This window comes from Ictalurus furcatus, chromosome 8, assembly GCF_023375685.1.
Source record: "Ictalurus furcatus strain D&B chromosome 8, Billie_1.0, whole genome shotgun sequence".
NCBI lineage: Eukaryota > Metazoa > Chordata > Actinopteri > Siluriformes > Ictaluridae > Ictalurus > Ictalurus furcatus.
Window position 1 is genome coordinate 4,774,772 of NC_071262.1, and position 17,741 is coordinate 4,792,512.

General features: G+C 40.9%; 2 protein-coding genes across 9 annotated transcripts in view; one reads left to right on the plus strand and one right to left on the minus strand.

Annotated features, from left to right (window-relative positions):
• Nucleotides 1-6,811, plus strand: part of ergic1 (endoplasmic reticulum-golgi intermediate compartment 1) — a 35,638-nt gene extending 28,827 nt beyond the window's left edge. For 4 of the 7 annotated variants that reach the window (XM_053630365.1, XM_053630363.1, XM_053630366.1 and 1 more), the window contains 6 exons: nucleotides 1,811-1,935; nucleotides 2,355-2,459; nucleotides 2,556-2,616; nucleotides 4,491-4,591; nucleotides 5,033-5,155; nucleotides 5,357-6,811. In XM_053630365.1, coding sequence (XP_053486340.1) covers nucleotides 1,811-1,935; nucleotides 2,355-2,459; nucleotides 2,556-2,616; nucleotides 4,491-4,591; nucleotides 5,033-5,155; nucleotides 5,357-5,464 — 623 coding nt within the window. In that variant the 3' untranslated portion in view covers nucleotides 5,465-6,811. Of the gene's footprint in view, nucleotides 1-1,810; nucleotides 1,936-2,354; nucleotides 2,460-2,555; nucleotides 2,617-4,490; nucleotides 4,592-5,032; nucleotides 5,156-5,356 lie in introns of those variants that run through there. The other 3 variants (XR_008386498.1, XR_008386499.1, XR_008386500.1) reach the window with 1 other exon arrangement.
• Nucleotides 6,812-6,888: 77 nt separating this feature from the next.
• flt4 (fms related receptor tyrosine kinase 4) overlaps nucleotides 6,889-17,741 on the minus strand; it is a 49,141-nt gene continuing 38,288 nt past the window's right edge. For both annotated transcript variants that reach the window (XM_053630356.1, XM_053630357.1), the window contains exons 24-30: nucleotides 13,164-13,275; nucleotides 12,833-12,932; nucleotides 12,585-12,690; nucleotides 12,215-12,327; nucleotides 10,021-10,141; nucleotides 7,734-7,819; nucleotides 6,889-7,517 (exon numbers count right to left, since the gene is read on the minus strand). In XM_053630356.1, the coding sequence (XP_053486331.1) occupies nucleotides 7,298-7,517; nucleotides 7,734-7,819; nucleotides 10,021-10,141; nucleotides 12,215-12,327; nucleotides 12,585-12,690; nucleotides 12,833-12,932; nucleotides 13,164-13,275 (858 nt within the window). In that variant the 3' untranslated portion in view covers nucleotides 6,889-7,297. The remainder of the gene's footprint in view (nucleotides 7,518-7,733; nucleotides 7,820-10,020; nucleotides 10,142-12,214; nucleotides 12,328-12,584; nucleotides 12,691-12,832; nucleotides 12,933-13,163; nucleotides 13,276-17,741) is intronic.

Genomic DNA, 17,741 nt, shown 5'->3' on the forward strand with positions numbered 1-17,741 from the left:
GATCTTGTCAGAACACTGTGTACTCACGCCCTTTCCGTTACCCAATAAAAACTGTCAAAAAAAAAAAAGGTTTGTGTTTAAAGAAAAGAACGTGTGATGTCTTTTTCGCCTGATGAGTCATAAGCACAACCCTCGCTTCACAATAATGACCTCATATATTGTAATGGCATGTTCTTTCAACATAATTCCTTATTTATTTATTTTATTACGTTTTAAGTGTTTAATAGAAGTTTGGCTATCTTAACATTAATCTCACATTACTGGTGAGCGCTCCTGATGAGGTTTTCCCTAACATGCCTACTACCACCTTTAGGCACTGAAAAGATCCAGAGTGTTAAATGTTAAGCTGGAATGATCTGTCTGAGTCTGACGTGGTGTAGCCCAGGGACCTTGACTAAGAAATCCTACATCTAATACTTGTAATCCCTTTCTCTAAAGCACACGGAAGCGCCTAAGCCAAGTGTTTGTCTATGTTTTACCTCTAAATAGTGCTTAGTGTGCGCGTGTGCGCGTGCGTGCGTGTGTGTGGTTTTTTTTTTTATCCGCCTGTAGGTATACTTTGCATTTGCGCAGTTTGGATTGAATCATTTAATGTTTCATTTTAATAAACATCAGTGCTTTCGTGTAGCTGTTAATCCTGGCGTACCATGTAAGCTTTTCCTCCTATTGACCTTTTGCGAGTAACACATCATCTCATGGTTTATTTTTAAATGGAAAAAGTGATGTGCAGGGCATTTCTTCTTTTTTTTCCTGCACATACTTTCTGTACATGTGTTTGAGCTAGTTTGAGTGTGTGTGGGCACACATCTGACAGTCCACTGTACTGTTAGTCCTGTGAAAACAAGTCATGAGGGATGTTACCTGTATGTGGCATTGAGCAGGGTTTTTTCTGCCTTGAGTGGAATTGCTGCAATGGAAGCGGCCTTGTTTCATGGAAAGATATTTATGGAGAACTAAAGGTTTCCTCAGTCAGTTTCCTCTTCAGTAGCGACGTTGTATTGTATTGGAACGTGCCAGTATGAGTAGTGGTCAGCATTACTGTGCCAAAGATATACCACCAGATTATACTGTGTGGCCTGCCCACATTGACATTCTGACACTCGGTGTCGATTTAATTGCTCTGTTATTCATTATGTAAACATTATTGTGCGTTTATTTGACTTTTATTTAACCGGCTGACCCGTTCATATACTAACTTGCGAGGGAAAATGTTATGGCTTAAGGGGTCTTGTTTAAACAGCGGCTCTTTGGAAGTGTTGGGATTTAAACTCGACAGCTTTCTAGTCAGTGCCATGGAGTTGTCAGTGTAAAAAATTTGAAGACGCCATTGAGGTGTGATGTACTGTTGAGCCGTGGTTCTCAAAGCGGTGTCTGTGGGTTGGTTTTTGTTTTTTTTCCTTCTTCTTCTGTTACATTGGTAGAAATCACAAACTATTGTTACCAAAGTTATATTTATTATTGTGTTCGTATAGTTATTACCTGTCTTGACTGACTGATGAAATGGGTTTAATCCAAAGCTTAATAACTGAAAAATAAGTAAACCTATAAAAAATCTCAGGTTGGCCAGATTGATTCAGTGAGTGGAAAGTTCAGGAATAAAAAGCTCTCTGGCTGCAATAATTCGCCGGTATATTAACGTACACATTTGAATAATGAGCCCAACGTTCAAATGGTTCATAAAATAAATCTGTTTCTTTCAGCTAAGTGTTCCTGTCTGAACCCCTGCTGTTGAGCAATTTTTATTTATTGATTGATTGATTTGATCTGTTTTCATTGTCATTTTAAGCGTTCTGATCTTTCTCTCTCTCAGTGGTGGGGTTGGACATCCAAGATGAAATGGGCCGTCATGAAGTCGGCCACATAGAAAACTCCATGAAGGTGCCACTCAACAACGGTTACGGCTGTCGCTTCGAGGGTGAATTCAGCATTAATAAAGTACGAAGCTGACCATGTACACACAAAGCATTACACACTATTCTACTTCTCAACCTTAGGCTGATTTTGCAATGACCTTAGTTGTGGACATGATATATCATTTCAAATGAAAATAGACTAAAGGCCTGGATTTATTACTAATTGAGGCGGGGAAGGGAATGGTGGGGGAGGCGGAAGTGAAGTGACTGATGACAACAAAACGGTGCGATCAGTGCCAAAACATGATGTTGTCAAAGAGGCCTTGTTTTAAAAAATTCTCCTCCTGTGTCAAACACTTATGAAATGTAGGGGAATAATTGCTCAGGTAGCACACACAATTTTCAGTCAAATGAAATAAAGCACACTGGTCTATTCAAAACTCAAAGCCTGTTTGAGTATCAGGCTGCCTGAGGGCTTTCTTCTCATTCCTCCTTCTCCAGGTCCCTGGAAACTTCCACGTCTCCACACACAGCGCCACAGCGCAGCCGCAGAACCCCGACATGACCCACATCATTCATAAACTCGCCTTTGGGGACAAGCTTCAGGTTGCTTTCAGCTATTATGTAATTATTCATTCAGCAGAATGCGTCAAATATTGATTCCATGTCATTTTAAAGTAAAATGTGCATTCGGTGTTGCAGGTGCAAAACGTCCAAGGCGCTTTCAACGCCCTCGGCGGGGCCAACAAACTCGAGTCTAATGGTACGCTACATATTTAATGTATACGTACAGTCCTGTCCGAAAGTATTGGAACGTCAAGGGCAGTTCTATTGTTTGTGCTATACACTGAAGAGATTTGGGTTTGAGTTCAAAAACATGAATGAGACGACAGATCAGAATTTCGGCTTTCATTTCCTCATATTTACATCTTGACGTGTTAAACAGCTTAAAACACGGTACCTTTTTGTTTTAACTCAACCATTTTTTTTTTTTCAAATGATCAAATATATGGGGTGCAGATATACCACAAGATGCAAACCACTCATCAGCAGAAAGAATTGGAATGCCAGAATGGAATTTGCAAAGAAATACAGAGATGAACCACAAAAGTTCTAGAACTAAGATTAACCTCTATCAAAGTGATGGAAAGGCCAAAGTGTGGAGAAAGAAATGATCTGCTCATGATCCAAAACATAGAAAGTCATCAGTCAGTCATGGTGGAGGTAGTGTCATGGCTTGGGCTTGCAGGGCTCACGTATCATTTACTGATGTACTGTAACTTATGATGGTAACTGAATTCAGAAGTCTACCGAAACAAGAACAGAGAAATGCATCCAATCTAATTGGGAGGAACTTCATCAAGCAGCAAGAGAACAACCCGAAAAGCACTGCCAACTCAACAAAGAACTTCATCAGGGGGAAAAAAGTGGAAGGGTTTTACACTGGCCAAGTCGATCACCAGACCTTAACCCCGTTGAAGAGCATTTCACCTCCTGAAGAGGAGACTGAAGGAAGAAACCCCCTGAAACAAACAGTAACTGTTTGAAAGAAGCTGGAGTACAAGCCTGGAAAAGCAACACAAAAGAAGAATGCAACAGTCTGGTGATGTCTGTGGGTCGTCCATTACTTTTGCTCGCCTAAAACTTGGGTGGTCTGCCACAAAAGGTGCCATGTTCTAAGTTGTTTAACACATTAGATGTAAATATGAGGAAATGAAAGCTGAAATTCTGATCTGTCATGCCATATTCATCTTTTGATCTCAAACCAAAATGTGTATAGTAAAGTTTATAGCAAAAACAATAGAATTGGCCTTACTCTTCCAATCCTTTCAGAGTGGACTGTGTGTGTGTGTGTATATGTGTGTGTACATGTATGTGTATGTGTGTGTATATATATATATATATATATATATATATATATATATATATATATATATATATATATATATATATATATATATATATATATATATAAAATATATAGTGAACTGATTTAGCTGATTCCCTTAAAATCAAATCTCTTAAAACCACAAGTGGGTTAACATTATGATTGCTGTAGTGATGTAATAGTTCATGTCTCACCCTTATTATTTTTTACAGACCTCATTGAGATTAAAATGTTTGAAAGGTCAGCAGTGAGAAACATGCAGGATTACGTCAGAGTAATGACCGGTTATGAAGAGCACAGACTGCCGAAAAGATTTTTCCATATATATATATTTTTTTCCATAACGCCAGTATGACCGCACATTAGGACTAACGACATGAATTACATAGAATTTAGCTGAATGGGGGGAAAAAAATTAGAAAAAATTTTTTTATTTTGAGCAATCAGGATTCAAACGAGTAAACTGTACTTTTCCGTCCACTTTTGTGATCTTCCATTAAAAGGAGTGTAGTGTAGTAGAGGCCACCTAGTGGATGCTTCAAGGTAATTCATGTCAAATCCATTCACTTCTTATATACATCATTCTTAATTAGTTTTAAAAACAAACAAAAAAAAAACCTGATTTTCCTCAAATTTGCATCCACATTTTGGCACAATCCTAGACATGGCGTTTACTGACATAAGAATCGGTTTCTTAACATTCAAGGCTTTTCTGTGCCAAGTCTAAATGTTGCTCTCTCTCTCCTCAGCGCTGGCATCCCACGATTACATCCTCAAGATTGTTCCCACTGTGTACGAGGACTTGTCTGGAAAGCAGAAGTTCTCCTATCAGTACACTGTTGCCAACAAGGTAAAATAAACGTTTAGCTCCATGTTAGTGAAAACCTTTGAGCTCGTTATTAACAGCAGTGCAGACAGTAGGGCCGGCTGCGAGGAAAATCGCAGGTTTATATGAACGCGCTTGTTATTATTCAAGAACACTAATGATAAACCGATTTTTTTTTTTTTTTTTAAAGTGATCTTTAGCAGAGAAGAAAATCTGTAGATATTGCCCAGGTGGACCCCCCACCACCACCCCACCACCCCAATTTTACAAGTCCTAGCACACAAGAATGAATAGGTGACAGGGAAAGTGCTAGCTCTAGCCGGTCCTAAAAGCAGCAAAAGTATCGAACACAAGGTTTTGTGTGAAGAGTTAAGTACAGTGTTTTCATTTTGATTCATTGATTCATTTTGATTCACTGATTCATTTTATAACTAAATCAATTTTTTGTTTGTTGTATTTTGTCAGGAATACGTGGCTTACAGTCACACAGGCCGCATCATCCCAGCAATTTGGTTCCGTTACGATTTGAGTCCAATCACAGTGAAATACACCGAGAGGAGACAGCCGCTCTACCGCTTCATCACAACTGTAAGACAAACACACGTTATTCCGAAGTAGGATTATATATAATCGTGCACAGAGAATAAATTCCATCTAAGCTCTACTGTAGCATTGCTTTGTGCCCATACAGCATGCTTGATCTACATTTACATGAATATCAGTACAGCATCCTATTATTCAACGAGTTCGATGACTTGTATTGACGCAAGCTGCTTTCCTCGCCCTCAGATCTGTGCCATTATCGGTGGGACTTTCACAGTCGCTGGCATCATTGACTCCTGTATATTCACAGCTTCTGAAGCATGGAAGAAAATCCAAATAGGCAAGATGTCCTGAGTGTCCGTCTCATTTCCTAGACATCTTATTTATACCCCGCTGACTGCCCACACCTGCCCCGGTGTATTCCACTACGAGTTCCCTTTTAAGAAAAGTATTTTTACATTATGCCGTTTCAAACCATCTGGTTGGCGTTACCTAGATTAAAAGAATGCTGGTTTTGTTTTTACTATGATGTACTTTTAGCATCATTTCTAGAATTATTCTTTAACTGTATTTTTGTAAATTGTGCCGTGTGTGACGTTCTGTTTTTGCTTGTCCACACCTGGTAACGTATCATAACTTAGCATAGTTTGTGCACATTTACAGTATGTCAAACAGTGTAGTGATCAGTGAGTGTATTATATTGTATTGAAGATAGAATCCTGTAGCCAGGATTTCTAGGTTTGTTTTATTAATTGCACAGAGATAAAGGAGATAGTGTTCGGCTACATGAATTGTCGTGGGTGGTGTTTTGAATTGCATGAAATACTGAAATGTTCAATGTCAAAGTCATGTTGGTGTTTACTTAGGCTTGTTGTGCCTTAGTGTTTTAACCTGACAGACCTCAGTTGGTGGAGGTAAACCTGTTCTAGATATTTGTTTTTATAGATGGTCGATTTGTTAGAGAGAGGATGATAGGAAACCTAGCTTCGATGGTACTTTGTAGTTGTTTTAAAAATTTTAAGTTGGTCATTTGTGTAAGGGAAATGATAATTGTTTTTGCCCACCAAAAAAAATTTAAATGAAGTATATGGATATTCCTTTGTAATGTTGTTTTTTTTTTTTTTTTTTTTTTTTTTTTTACTAGTTTCTGTTCAGTTCATGCTGTTTACAGCACTGTATGTGAAAAATAGCTTTATTTGTTTACTGCCTGTCAAGCGATGACCTGGAACAAGGAAATAACTGATCCCGGCTCTGATTAATAGATATGCTTAATGATTAATATTAATCATTTCTGATCAATAGAAATGAACTTAAAATTGTAGCAAATGAGTGGGTGGAGCCTTTTTTTTCTTCTTTAAATGATATGTAGCTATGTAGATATGTATACAATGATATGTATGTCATGTGTTTGAAGTACACATGACAACTTGGGCATATATTGTAAAAGGCTGGAAAATCACCACCACTGTTCATTCAGCAGCAATGCAACTAAACTAAAACAGTGGAAGGTATATACAACAAACCCTGCCAAATTGCTATACATTCATTTTTTTTTTTTTTTAAATTGTTTGACTGAAACACAATTTCCACCATGATCATTTGTTTTTAAACGCATGTTGCTGTGTGGACTTCTGCCCCTGTGATATGCCCAGGTTTTATTTACTTTGGTCAGATAAAAATCACATAAACAACCTTCTATCATGCCAGTGTGTTTTTGTGAGCTTGATCAAGGCCGTCTATGTTACTGAGCCGCTTCTTCACATTCCATATTAATTCAGACTGAAACGTTGTAGAAGACAAACAACCGAAAAATAAAATTCATCAGTTGCTGTTCTTGCTAACACTACTGGCAAGGCGGTTTCCAACAATGAGCCCTAATTTGCTCTTGAACCGTTTTGTTCGTTTCTCGTCTCCAATTCGAATGTCCACGCCAATTTAAAAGAAGATAAATTGCTTTATTTTTCCACATTCAGGGACTTAATTTTGTACAAATAAACAAAAGAAGCTTACACTTCATAACAAGATAAATGCATCAAGGAGTTAAAATATTTTTTTCTATTTGTGACTGGCGTAATGGTGCCACCCAGTGGCAGCTGAGAGAACATAGTGGGAAGGAAGGGTAAAACAGTTCAGAATGCAAGGCAAGTTTGGAGCTATGATTGCTCCAAAGGTGTCTTTCAGATGATGTTACAGGTTCGATGTCACAAGGCAAGATCCCTCGCTCGTGGACAGCTCCGGTGTCGAAAAGAACTCGCTCATGCCTTCTGCAGCAAGCTGGCCGTACTCGTTGTTGTAGAAGGTCTGGCCACTGAGCTGGCTAAAGAAAACGGGCCGGTGCCTGCTGATGCTCGTGCTGTTTTCACTTGAGCCGTCAATCAGGAGCTCTGTGCTGTTTCCTGCTGCCATGCTAAAAGACAGAAAAGAGTAAAAATACAGTTAAGTGCATAGGCCTTCGACAGAAGAGAACTAGTACAGGCATGATTTATTTGATTGTCCCCTTAGGTATTTTATGACACACTGTTACCTCAATATCTCAAAAGATTCCCAATGTATCCTTGATGGATCAATGAATATAACCCCGTTATAAACTTATATGTGGAGGCACATTTTAAACAGAGCTTACGTCTTCAGCATGGCTCCTCGGTGCTTGTGCTCGAGCCTCTCCAGCTCTTCGGAGGCCAATACCATCCCACTGTCTGTCTGGCTGTCCTGCAGGGACACATCACTGCATTAGGCTTATAGTAAACAGTATACACTCAGTGGCTACTATATCACACACACATTTGATATTTTTACTGTACGAATAGTGCTGTGTTTCCACCATAAACCACCTGGTTATATGTTTACATGTGAATATTAATGCATGTACACCTTTCTGACTTATGTTCGTGTCGTACATGTAGCAAAAATATAAATAAATTAAACGGTCTTTAAAATAAAACTATAGTGTAGTGTATATGTAATAAACTCAAAGTGGCCACTAAATGCATAGTTTACAGTAATTATTATTATTATTATTATTATTATTATTATTATTTAAAAAGCAGAAAAAATTAGGTTCTCATATTAAATTGTAATATCCACTCAGTGGATATTACAATTTAATATGAGAACCTCAGATATTTTTTACTTATTAGGAACTCCTGCACATTCATGCAGTTACCTAATCAGCCAAACAGGTGGCAGCAGCACTATGCAAAAAATTATGCAGATACATACAGTCATGTGAAATTATTATGATGTTACATATTTGAACAAGCAAACACATGATCCTCTTTTAAATAGTGCCTATTAATACAGGAGATGCACTCTAATAAATGACACATAAAATTGACATTTTGTCTTCATTTTCACAATTTAAATGAACAAAAAACAGATTAGAAGTTATAATCAGGTATTCAAGATTGGGTGCCAGTGATTAGAACCTGCTTAGGGAGTGCAAGTGGAACCTGTTTTATTTAAACCCCTCTCATATCTAGTGTCTGGTGATTCCTTTGTTATTGAGGTGTGTGGTGTCGTCATGCCAAGATCTAAAGAGTTCTGTAAGACCTTCACAAAAAAGGTTGTGGATGCCTATGTGTTTGGTAATGGATTTCAAAAGATCTCCAAATCATTCCACTGTAAGGAAATCATCTACAAATGGCGCAGATTTCAAACGACTGCTAATTTGTCCAGGACTGGCCGTCCCAGCAAATTCAGCCCAAGAGCGGATGCAAAAAGACTCCCAAGTTTCCAGGATCTGCTAGTAAGTCTTGCAACTGTTTGTAGAAGCATGCACTTTGACACCAATCAGAAAGAGAGTGCACAAATTTGACCTGCATGTGAGGCGTGCCAGGAAAAAGCCTTTGCAAGACTACAGTTTGCCAATGAGCATATAGGCAAAGACCAGGCCTTTTGGAATAATTTGCTCTGGACAGACGAATCGTAGATAGTAACAGCAGACATGTTTGGCACAGACCAACGAGAGCTTTTCAGGAGAAGCACCTCATACCAACTGTGAAACACAGTGGTGGAAGTGTTATGGTTTGGGGTTGCTTCCATTCTGTGTGAAGAGACTGTTGTGTGTGAAACCAGGAAAACAGCAGTTTCTCAGTCATAATAATCTTTTTTCTCCCTCTCTCCTTTCGCCGAGCCCCACATGAATTTATGGAGATACTAGAGATCCAGATCCTTTCTGCCTCTGGATGGAGCTCAAATCTTCTTTAATTCCAGACTGCTGGGACTACGGCTGCTCCTAAGGCCATACAGACTTCATATGAATCCATAATGAACTTTTTCACACTATCTGTTGTTACCCAGATGAGGATGGGTTCCCTTCTGAGTCGGGTTCCTCTCAAGGTTTCTTCCTCTTAAAACATCTTAGGGAGTTTTTCCTTGCCACCGTCGCCACTCAGTGGCTTGCTCAGTTGGGATAAATTCGCACCTTTAATATCTGTATACCATGTTGATATTTCTGTAAAGCTGCTTTGAGACAATGTCTATTGTAAAAAGCGCTATACAAATAAAATTGAATTGAATTGAATTGAATTCTGAAATACTCAAACCAGCCCATTTGGCAGTAACATCCATCAACGATTAAAGTCACAGTGATTACACTTTTTCTTCATTCTGATGTTTTATGTGAACATGTGCTTTAATTGAAGCTCTTGACCTGTATCTGCATGATTTTATGCATTGCACTGCTGCCATTAGATAACTGCATGGATGTGCAGGTGTAACGGTGTTCCTAATAAAGTGCATGGTTAGTGTATCTGAATATCCTGTTTGCACATATTCTATTGAGACAGCTTTCATATTAATGATTAAAAGCCAGTCAGGACTACCTAACATGAACATGATAACTTGGTGAACTTTTACGTGCATAGCCTATTGTTTTAGCAACATTTACAGCTTTCGGTGAAAGTCCTTACATGATGTGACTTATGAGAGGTCAGCACCATCGGCAGCTCTTCAAATGTTTTCACTCGTGAATGACATGTCTTTGAGGGGCTCACCATCACGCACCCAGAGAACGGCACACAATTATAGTATCTGTAAAAAAAAAAAAAAAAAAAAAAAAAAATTGTAGCATTAGCGAACAACACAAGACAAACAGAGGTTTTGTGACATGGGAAAGTGTTCAAGAAAGAGAGATAAAAACATGCTCGTGAGAGAACTACTGGGGCAAACCAATGGAGCTTGATTTATGCGTGTTCACCAATATCGGGCCTCATTTATCAAGCTGGATATGAACCGATTTATGCGTAAATTGTTTGTATCAATTGTTTCCATCAAACCCCTTCAGATGATTTATCATGCAGCAGCACGCCTCGTCTTCAACCAGTCCAAAAGGACGCATGTCACTCTTCATCTCCCTCCGCCGGCTTCCTGTAGCCGCCCGAATCAAATTCAGATCCTTGATGCTCACGTACAAGACCTTGTCTGGAACAGCACCCCCTACCCCCTACCCACTCTTCTTAAGGCTTACGTTCCCTCGCGTAATCTGCGATCTCTTAGCAACCAACGCTTAGTAGTGCCTACTCAGCGTGGCTCAAGGTCCCTTTCCAGAACCTTCACACTAACCGTCCCTCAGTGTTGGAATGAACTTCAACCTCAATCCGGACCTCAGAATCTGTCCCTATCTTCAAAAAACAGCTAAAGACCCACCTCTTCTGTGAGCACGTAACTAACCCCTAAAACGCCAAAAACACACATTATCTTAAAAAAACAACAACAAAAAAACACCTACTCTGCGCACTTTGTTTTTCTAGAACTCAATAATAAATCTTGTATGGTGGCACTACTTGTATTGTTCGCCGCTTGATATATGATATAGTAAACATAATTCATATTTAATTCACCTTTTCTGTAATTCGGCTCTCGATTTTCAGGTGCTGCTAAATAGTAGATATGTTCATTGTGATATAGGTGAGTCAAAATGACTCTCACTTCTACCTCTGAGAAAGTGTTTTCTGCCATCTACTTGCAGAAAGCATGTGAGCGTTGCCATTTATGGAGTTTTTTGGGCATCACCAAATGCAAATCAGCTGTGCCGTGCATAATTCACAGGTGATTGGTATTCATCGACATCCACACACACGTACAAAGTAAGCAATCTGTACACAGAGTGTTTACACAGTAAGGTGCGAAAAGCCAAAAAAAAAAACTGCATGGGAGCAGACTGTCTTCAGGCTGAAACGCCTTGTTGATGAGAGAGAGCGATCAGAGGAGAATGACTGGACTTGTCCGAGCTGACAGGAAGTCTGTAGTACCTCAATTAAGCACTCTTTACAGCCGTGGTGAGCGGAAAAGCATCTCAGAACACGCGACACATGAAACCTTGTGGTGAAATGGGCTACGAAAGCAGAAGACCAGATCAGGTTCTACTCCTGGTCTGTGCCCACGATAGCCTCAGATTCCTGCTCTTGGCTCACCTCAAGGTTTGATGTGAGGTTTTGTGTATGCTGAGATACTTTTCTGGTCATCGTGGTTGTAAAGAGTGATCATTTGAGGTACGATATCCTTCCTGGCAGCTCGAAAAAACCTGGCCATTTTCCATTTAGACCGCTCTTATCAACAAAGTGTTTCCAGCCACAGAATTATCGCTCACTCAATGTTTTTATGTTTTAGCGCCGTTCTGTGAAAACTCTAGAGACTATCGTGTGTGAAAATCCCAGGAGATCAGCAGTTTATGAAATACTCAAACCAGCCCATCTGGTATCAATATCCATGCCACGATCAAAGTCACAGAGATCAGACTTTTTCTTCATTCTGATGTTTGACGTGAAGATTAACTGAAGCTCTCGACCTATATCTGCATGATTTTTTGTATTTTCGCTGCTGCCACATGATTGGCTCATTAGATAACTGCAGGAATTTGCAGGTGTACAGATGTACCCATTAAAGTGGATGATGAGTGTATACTGCTCTCTCAATCAGATTCATCTGAGGCGACAGAATATTTCTATTTCTCTCTCTCTCTCTCTTTTTTTTTTAATAAAAGTGACACGCATAGTTACTATGTCTAATTAAAAGGCGAGCACTAATGTAATTAATATAGCTTCCTATCAGCTTGTGTGTGTGTGTGTGTGTGTGTGTGCGTGTGTGTGTGCCTGGGGGCAGTACCTGGCTGGCATTGTGTTGCAGGCCAGCCTCAACTCTTCCTCTGATGGAGGTCGGGACGAGGCCTGAGAAAAGCCATCATCCTCTGAGCTCTGAGAGACGCTGAAGGGTATGTCCTGCATAAGAATAGAGAAAATCCACTTAAATCACAATATAATATGTGTATTCATTAACACCTAGATACGCCTTTAGGTTTTTTTTCCTCTGTTCAAAGAAATTGATATCAGTAGTCAGAATGGTGGCTTTCTTCTACTACATTGTATCATGAGTGCATTTCTACCTGTAGATGGTAAACTACACATAGTCCCAGCGAGCGTTAATGTACATGCCTGAATAAATGTGACATTACATTAAAGTCAGCCATGTTACTCACAGGTAAGCTGTTGTCCTGTAAAAGGTCTCCCAGTATCTCTACCAGGGCAGGAAATGTCGGCCTTTCCCTGGGTTCACCCTGCCAGCAGGCCAGCATGATCCCATATCTACCAGCAGGGGGAGACAAACGCACACAAACACACACACGTTTTCAAATGCGTACAGGTTCATTTAATAATTTGCCCTTTCTAAAATAGTGATTATTTCATGCATTTAAATGAGTGAGATCTAGTGCAGAATCATGCTCACATTTCCGGTGAGGCCGTCTCAGGAGCCCTCATCCTGGTGCCATCTTTCAGCCGTTTACAGAAATCCTCATCGATCTGGATGCCGGGGTAAGGCGAGGCACCTGTGGTGTAGAAACACACATTAACATTTCAAAGCCGTTAATTTAAGTAACTTCAAACTGTGATTTTTTTTTTTTTGCTTGTGTGACAGGTTAGGTAGAACTCTACTAGGGGCATAAAAAAAGTCACCGCTTATTAGTTCTGAAGAAGCACCTCAGATATCTCATGAAACATATTTAAGATTACACCACAAATCCAGTCATCCAGACATAAGGAAATAACACCAAGCTTACCTAACGAGAATATCTCCCAGAGCAGCACGCCAAAAGACCACACATCACTCTGACTGGTGTAGACTTTATCAAAAATGCTCTCAGGAGCCATCCACTTAAGTGGCAGTCTGGCCTGTGAAAGCAAATGCACATGAAACTGAGTTCGAACTGAGTTCACTTCACTCAAACCGACGACCCTTTTCAACCCACTGTGAAGAAAAGTGAAGCCATTCTATACATGTGGGTGCATTTCTAGCTCTTCTGATATACACTTTATTAGGAACACGTGTACACGTGCAGTTATTCGTTCAATTATCCAATCAGTCAATCATGTGGCCGGAGCACTATGCATCAAATTATACAGATAGAGGATTTGGGAAAATGTGATGATGTAATGACTTTGGTCTGAGAATTTCAGAAACTGCTGATCTCCTGGGATTTTCACACACGACAGTACAATGTTTTTCCCCATCTCCGAAACCGTGTCCGCTGTAGCCTCAGATTCCTGTTGGACTGGAGCCCGATGTCGTCTACTGTTGTAATCCATCCGCCTCGAGGTTCAACGTGTTGTGTGTTCTAAGATGCTTTTCTGCTCACCACGGTTGTAAAGAGTAATTATTTGAGTTACTATATCCTTCCTGGCAGCTCAAAGCAATCAACGGCAACAAGGTCGTAAAGACTGGTCAGTTGGGTACAATAGCCTTCCTGTTAGCTCATGCTAGTCTGACCTTTCTCATCAACAAGGTGTTTCCACCCACAGATCTGCTGCTATCTGGATGTTTTTTGTGTTTCACACCATTCGCACCGTTTTGTGCTTGAAAATCACAGGAGATCAGCAGTTTCTGAAAAACTCATTCCATCCTCTCTGGCATCAACAACGATGCTATGGTCAAGAGACTATTGAGTGCATCGCTGATGTATCTTCATCACTATAGTTTAATTATAAATACGTTAATACAAAATCTACTTAAAACCTTGTTTTTCAGCAGTCTGGTTTTGTAAGGTACTTTGAAAAAAAGTATAAAACATGATTTACTATGTATTATATTTATAAATGAATAAATCTTACCCAAATAATCAAATAAAAAAGATTTCTGACAATTTTATATATACATACATCAGCTCTGTACTTAATTAAGTGAAGTTTCATAACCATTATCCCTGGAAGTAAAAATATTATTACTTTTAAGTTCAATATATAAGAGTACACTCACTTTCCACTTTATTAGGAACACCTGTACATTCATGCAGTTATCTAATCAGCCAATCATGTGGCAGCAGCACGATGCAAAAAATCATGCAGATACAGGTCAAGAGCTCTAGTTAATGTTCACATTAAACATCAGAATGAACAAGCAGTGTGATCTCTGTGACTTTGACCGTGGCATGGATGTTAGTGAAAGATGGGCTGGTTTGAGTATCTCATATACTGTTCGATCTCCTTGGATTTTCAGTCTCTAGAGTTTACACAGAATGGTGTGTAAACTAAAAAACACTGAGCGAGCGATAGTTCTTTGGGTGGAAATGCCTTTTTTTATAAGAGAGGTCAGAGGGACAAATGGACAAATTGGTTCGAGCTGCCAAGAACGATAAAGTAATCACTCTTTACAACTGTGGTGAGCAGAAAAGCATCTCAGCATGCACAAAACATAGAACCTTGAGGTGGGTGGGCTACAACCGCAGAAGAACACCTCGGATTCCAGACCTGTCAGCAGGAAGAACAGGAATCTGAGGCTATCATGGACGGATTAGAGGTAAAAACCACCTGGTTTTTTTTCCAGTCCAGTTTGGGTGAATCCGTGCCCACCTTGGGTGTGATCGCCTCGCATTCTTGTTCTTAGCTGATGAAGAAAAGTGGAACCTGATGTGGTGTTTTGCTGTTGTAGCCCATTCACCTCAAGGTTTGATGTGTTGTGTGTTCTGAGATGATTTTCCGTTTGCCACGGTTGTAAAGAGTGATTATTTGAGTTCCTATAGACTTCCTGTTAGCTCAGACTATTCTCATCATTCTCCTCATCTCACTCTCATCACAAGTCTGTAGACCCTCTGCTCACAGGATGTTTTTTTTTTTTAATTATTATTGTTCGCACCATTCTGTTTAAACTCTAGAGACTGTTGTGTGTGAAATTAAGGTTAAGGTCACAGAGATCACACTTTTTCACCATTCTGATGTTTGATGTGAACAATACCTGAAGCTCTTGACCTGTTCCTGCATGATTTTTGTGCATTGCTGGCACATGATTGGCTGATTAGATAACTGCATGTGCAGGTGTACAGGTGTTCCTAATAAAGTGGATGGTGAGAGTATAGTATATTTGCTAAATGTAACCCAAATTACAGAACTGTTTTGACAATTTTCAACATCCCAGACGACATAGCAAGATTGCCGGGCTCTCCGTGGATTGTTGTCGGGTCCAGAAGGCGGCGCAGACGGAGGAGGGAGAGGAAGCAAAAGCGGGGATGCAGGTCCGGTATTATGTTAAGGCTAAGAAAACAACCACACAAGCCACCTTTACCGAGCCTGTTTCTCTCCAATGCCAGATCCCTAGTGAATAAAATCGACAATTTGGAATTACAACTAGCTGGAAATCGCTACATTCGTGATTGCTGTGTTTTGATTATTACTGAAACCTGGCTTCATCCGAGGATACCTGATGCTAGCATGCAGCTAGCAGGTCGTACTATGCTTCGCTGGGACAGGACTGAGGACTCCGGTAAGAGCGGGGGGGGGGGGGGGCGCTCTGTATGTACGTGCATGAGAATTGGTGTAATAACGGAACAATGATAGATAAACATTGTTCCCCTGACCTCGAGTACATGTCTGTAAGATGTCGGCCCTTTTTTCTACCGAGAGAGCTAACAGTAGTGATTATCACGGCTGTGTATATTCCACCCGACGCCAGTGTGAACTTGGCGCTCTCTCTCCTGTTGAACACCATAAACGAACAGCAGCGGGCTTACCCCGATGGTGTTCACATAATTGCAGGAGACTTTAATAAGGCGAACTTGAAGACTGTACTCCCGAAATTCTATCAACATGTTAAGTGTTTTACTAGAGGGGCGAACACTCTGGATCATGTTTACTCCAACATTAAGCATGCGTATAGAGCCATACCTCTCCCCCACCTTGGCCAATCAGACCATCTCTCCCTCCTGCTCTCCCCTGCCTACAGCACCCTCAGATGCAGTGTCAAGACCACTATAAAGACTGTTACCACCTGGCCTGATGATGCATTCTGCAAACTACAGGACTGCTTCGAACAGACAGACTGGGATTTGTTTGAACATCAAGAGCTAGAAACATTAACAGGAACGGTACTGGACTATATCAAATTCTGTATCGGAAATGTGACTGTGGACAAAAACATTCGGGTTTTCCAAAACCAGAAACCATGGATGGCCAAACAGGTCCGCACACTCCTCAAAGCCCGCGACGCTGCCTTCAGGTCTGGTAATAGAGCTCTGTACAGAGCCGCTCGTGCCAACCTGAAAGGTGGTATTAAGGAAGCTAAGGCGGTCTATAAGAAGAGCATAGAGTCCCACCTGTCCAGCAAAAATAAACGGGAGGTGCGGCGGGGCATACAAAACATCACGAACTACAGAGGCCATGATGCGACAACTGGAGACCTGAGTGCGATGCTGGCAGAAGAGCTAAATTGCTTCTTTGCTCACTTTGAAACATCACAACAACAGCACTCATCTGCTCCAGCCTCACCTCCACCCTCATCTGGCTCCCGTACCAGTCCAGCCCTGCCTCCATCCCCTCCTGGTTCCTGCACCACTCTACTTACTGTGAGGGAACACGATGTTAGACGGATGTTTCTGGCAGTGAACCCCAGGAAAGCTGCTGGCCCAGACGGTGTACCTGGTAAGGTGCTCAGATCGTGTGCCCACCAGCTTGCCCACATCTTTACCAGAATCTTCAATCTCTCCCTGGCCCAAGCAGTCATCCCGGCCTGCCTAAAATCAGCCACAATCATCCCAGTGCCAAAGAAGTCGCCCACCACTAGCCTAAATGATTATCGTCCTGTGGCCCTCACTCCAGTTATCATGAAGTGCTTTGAGAGATTGGTTCTTCAGCACATCAAGGACTACCTCCCCCCAGACTTCGATCCTTATCAGTTTGCATATCGCGCAAACAGATCCACAGAGGATGCTATCGCCGTAGCTGTCCACTACGTGTTGAGACATCTAGAGCAGCAACAGAGCTACGTCCGGATGCTTTTTGTGGATTACAGTTCGGCTTTTAATACAATCATTCCGGCCGTTCTCATCACCAAATTGGTCACTCTTGGCCTCTCCCCCCCCCTCACATGTGCCTGGATAAAGGACTTTCTCACCAACCAGTCTCAGACAGTGAGACTCGGACCCCACCTCTCCTCCACTCGCATGTTGAGCACAGGTTCTCCACAGGGCTGTGTGCTGAGCCCCCTCCTGTACTGTCTCTACACATACGACTGTAGTCCAGTCCACAACAATAATCTTATCATCAAGTTTGCTGACGACACCACAGTGGTCGGACTCATCTCAAAAGGAGATGAGGTAGCCTACAGAGAGGAGGTCCTAAACTTGGCAGCCTGGTGTTCAAAGAACAATCTG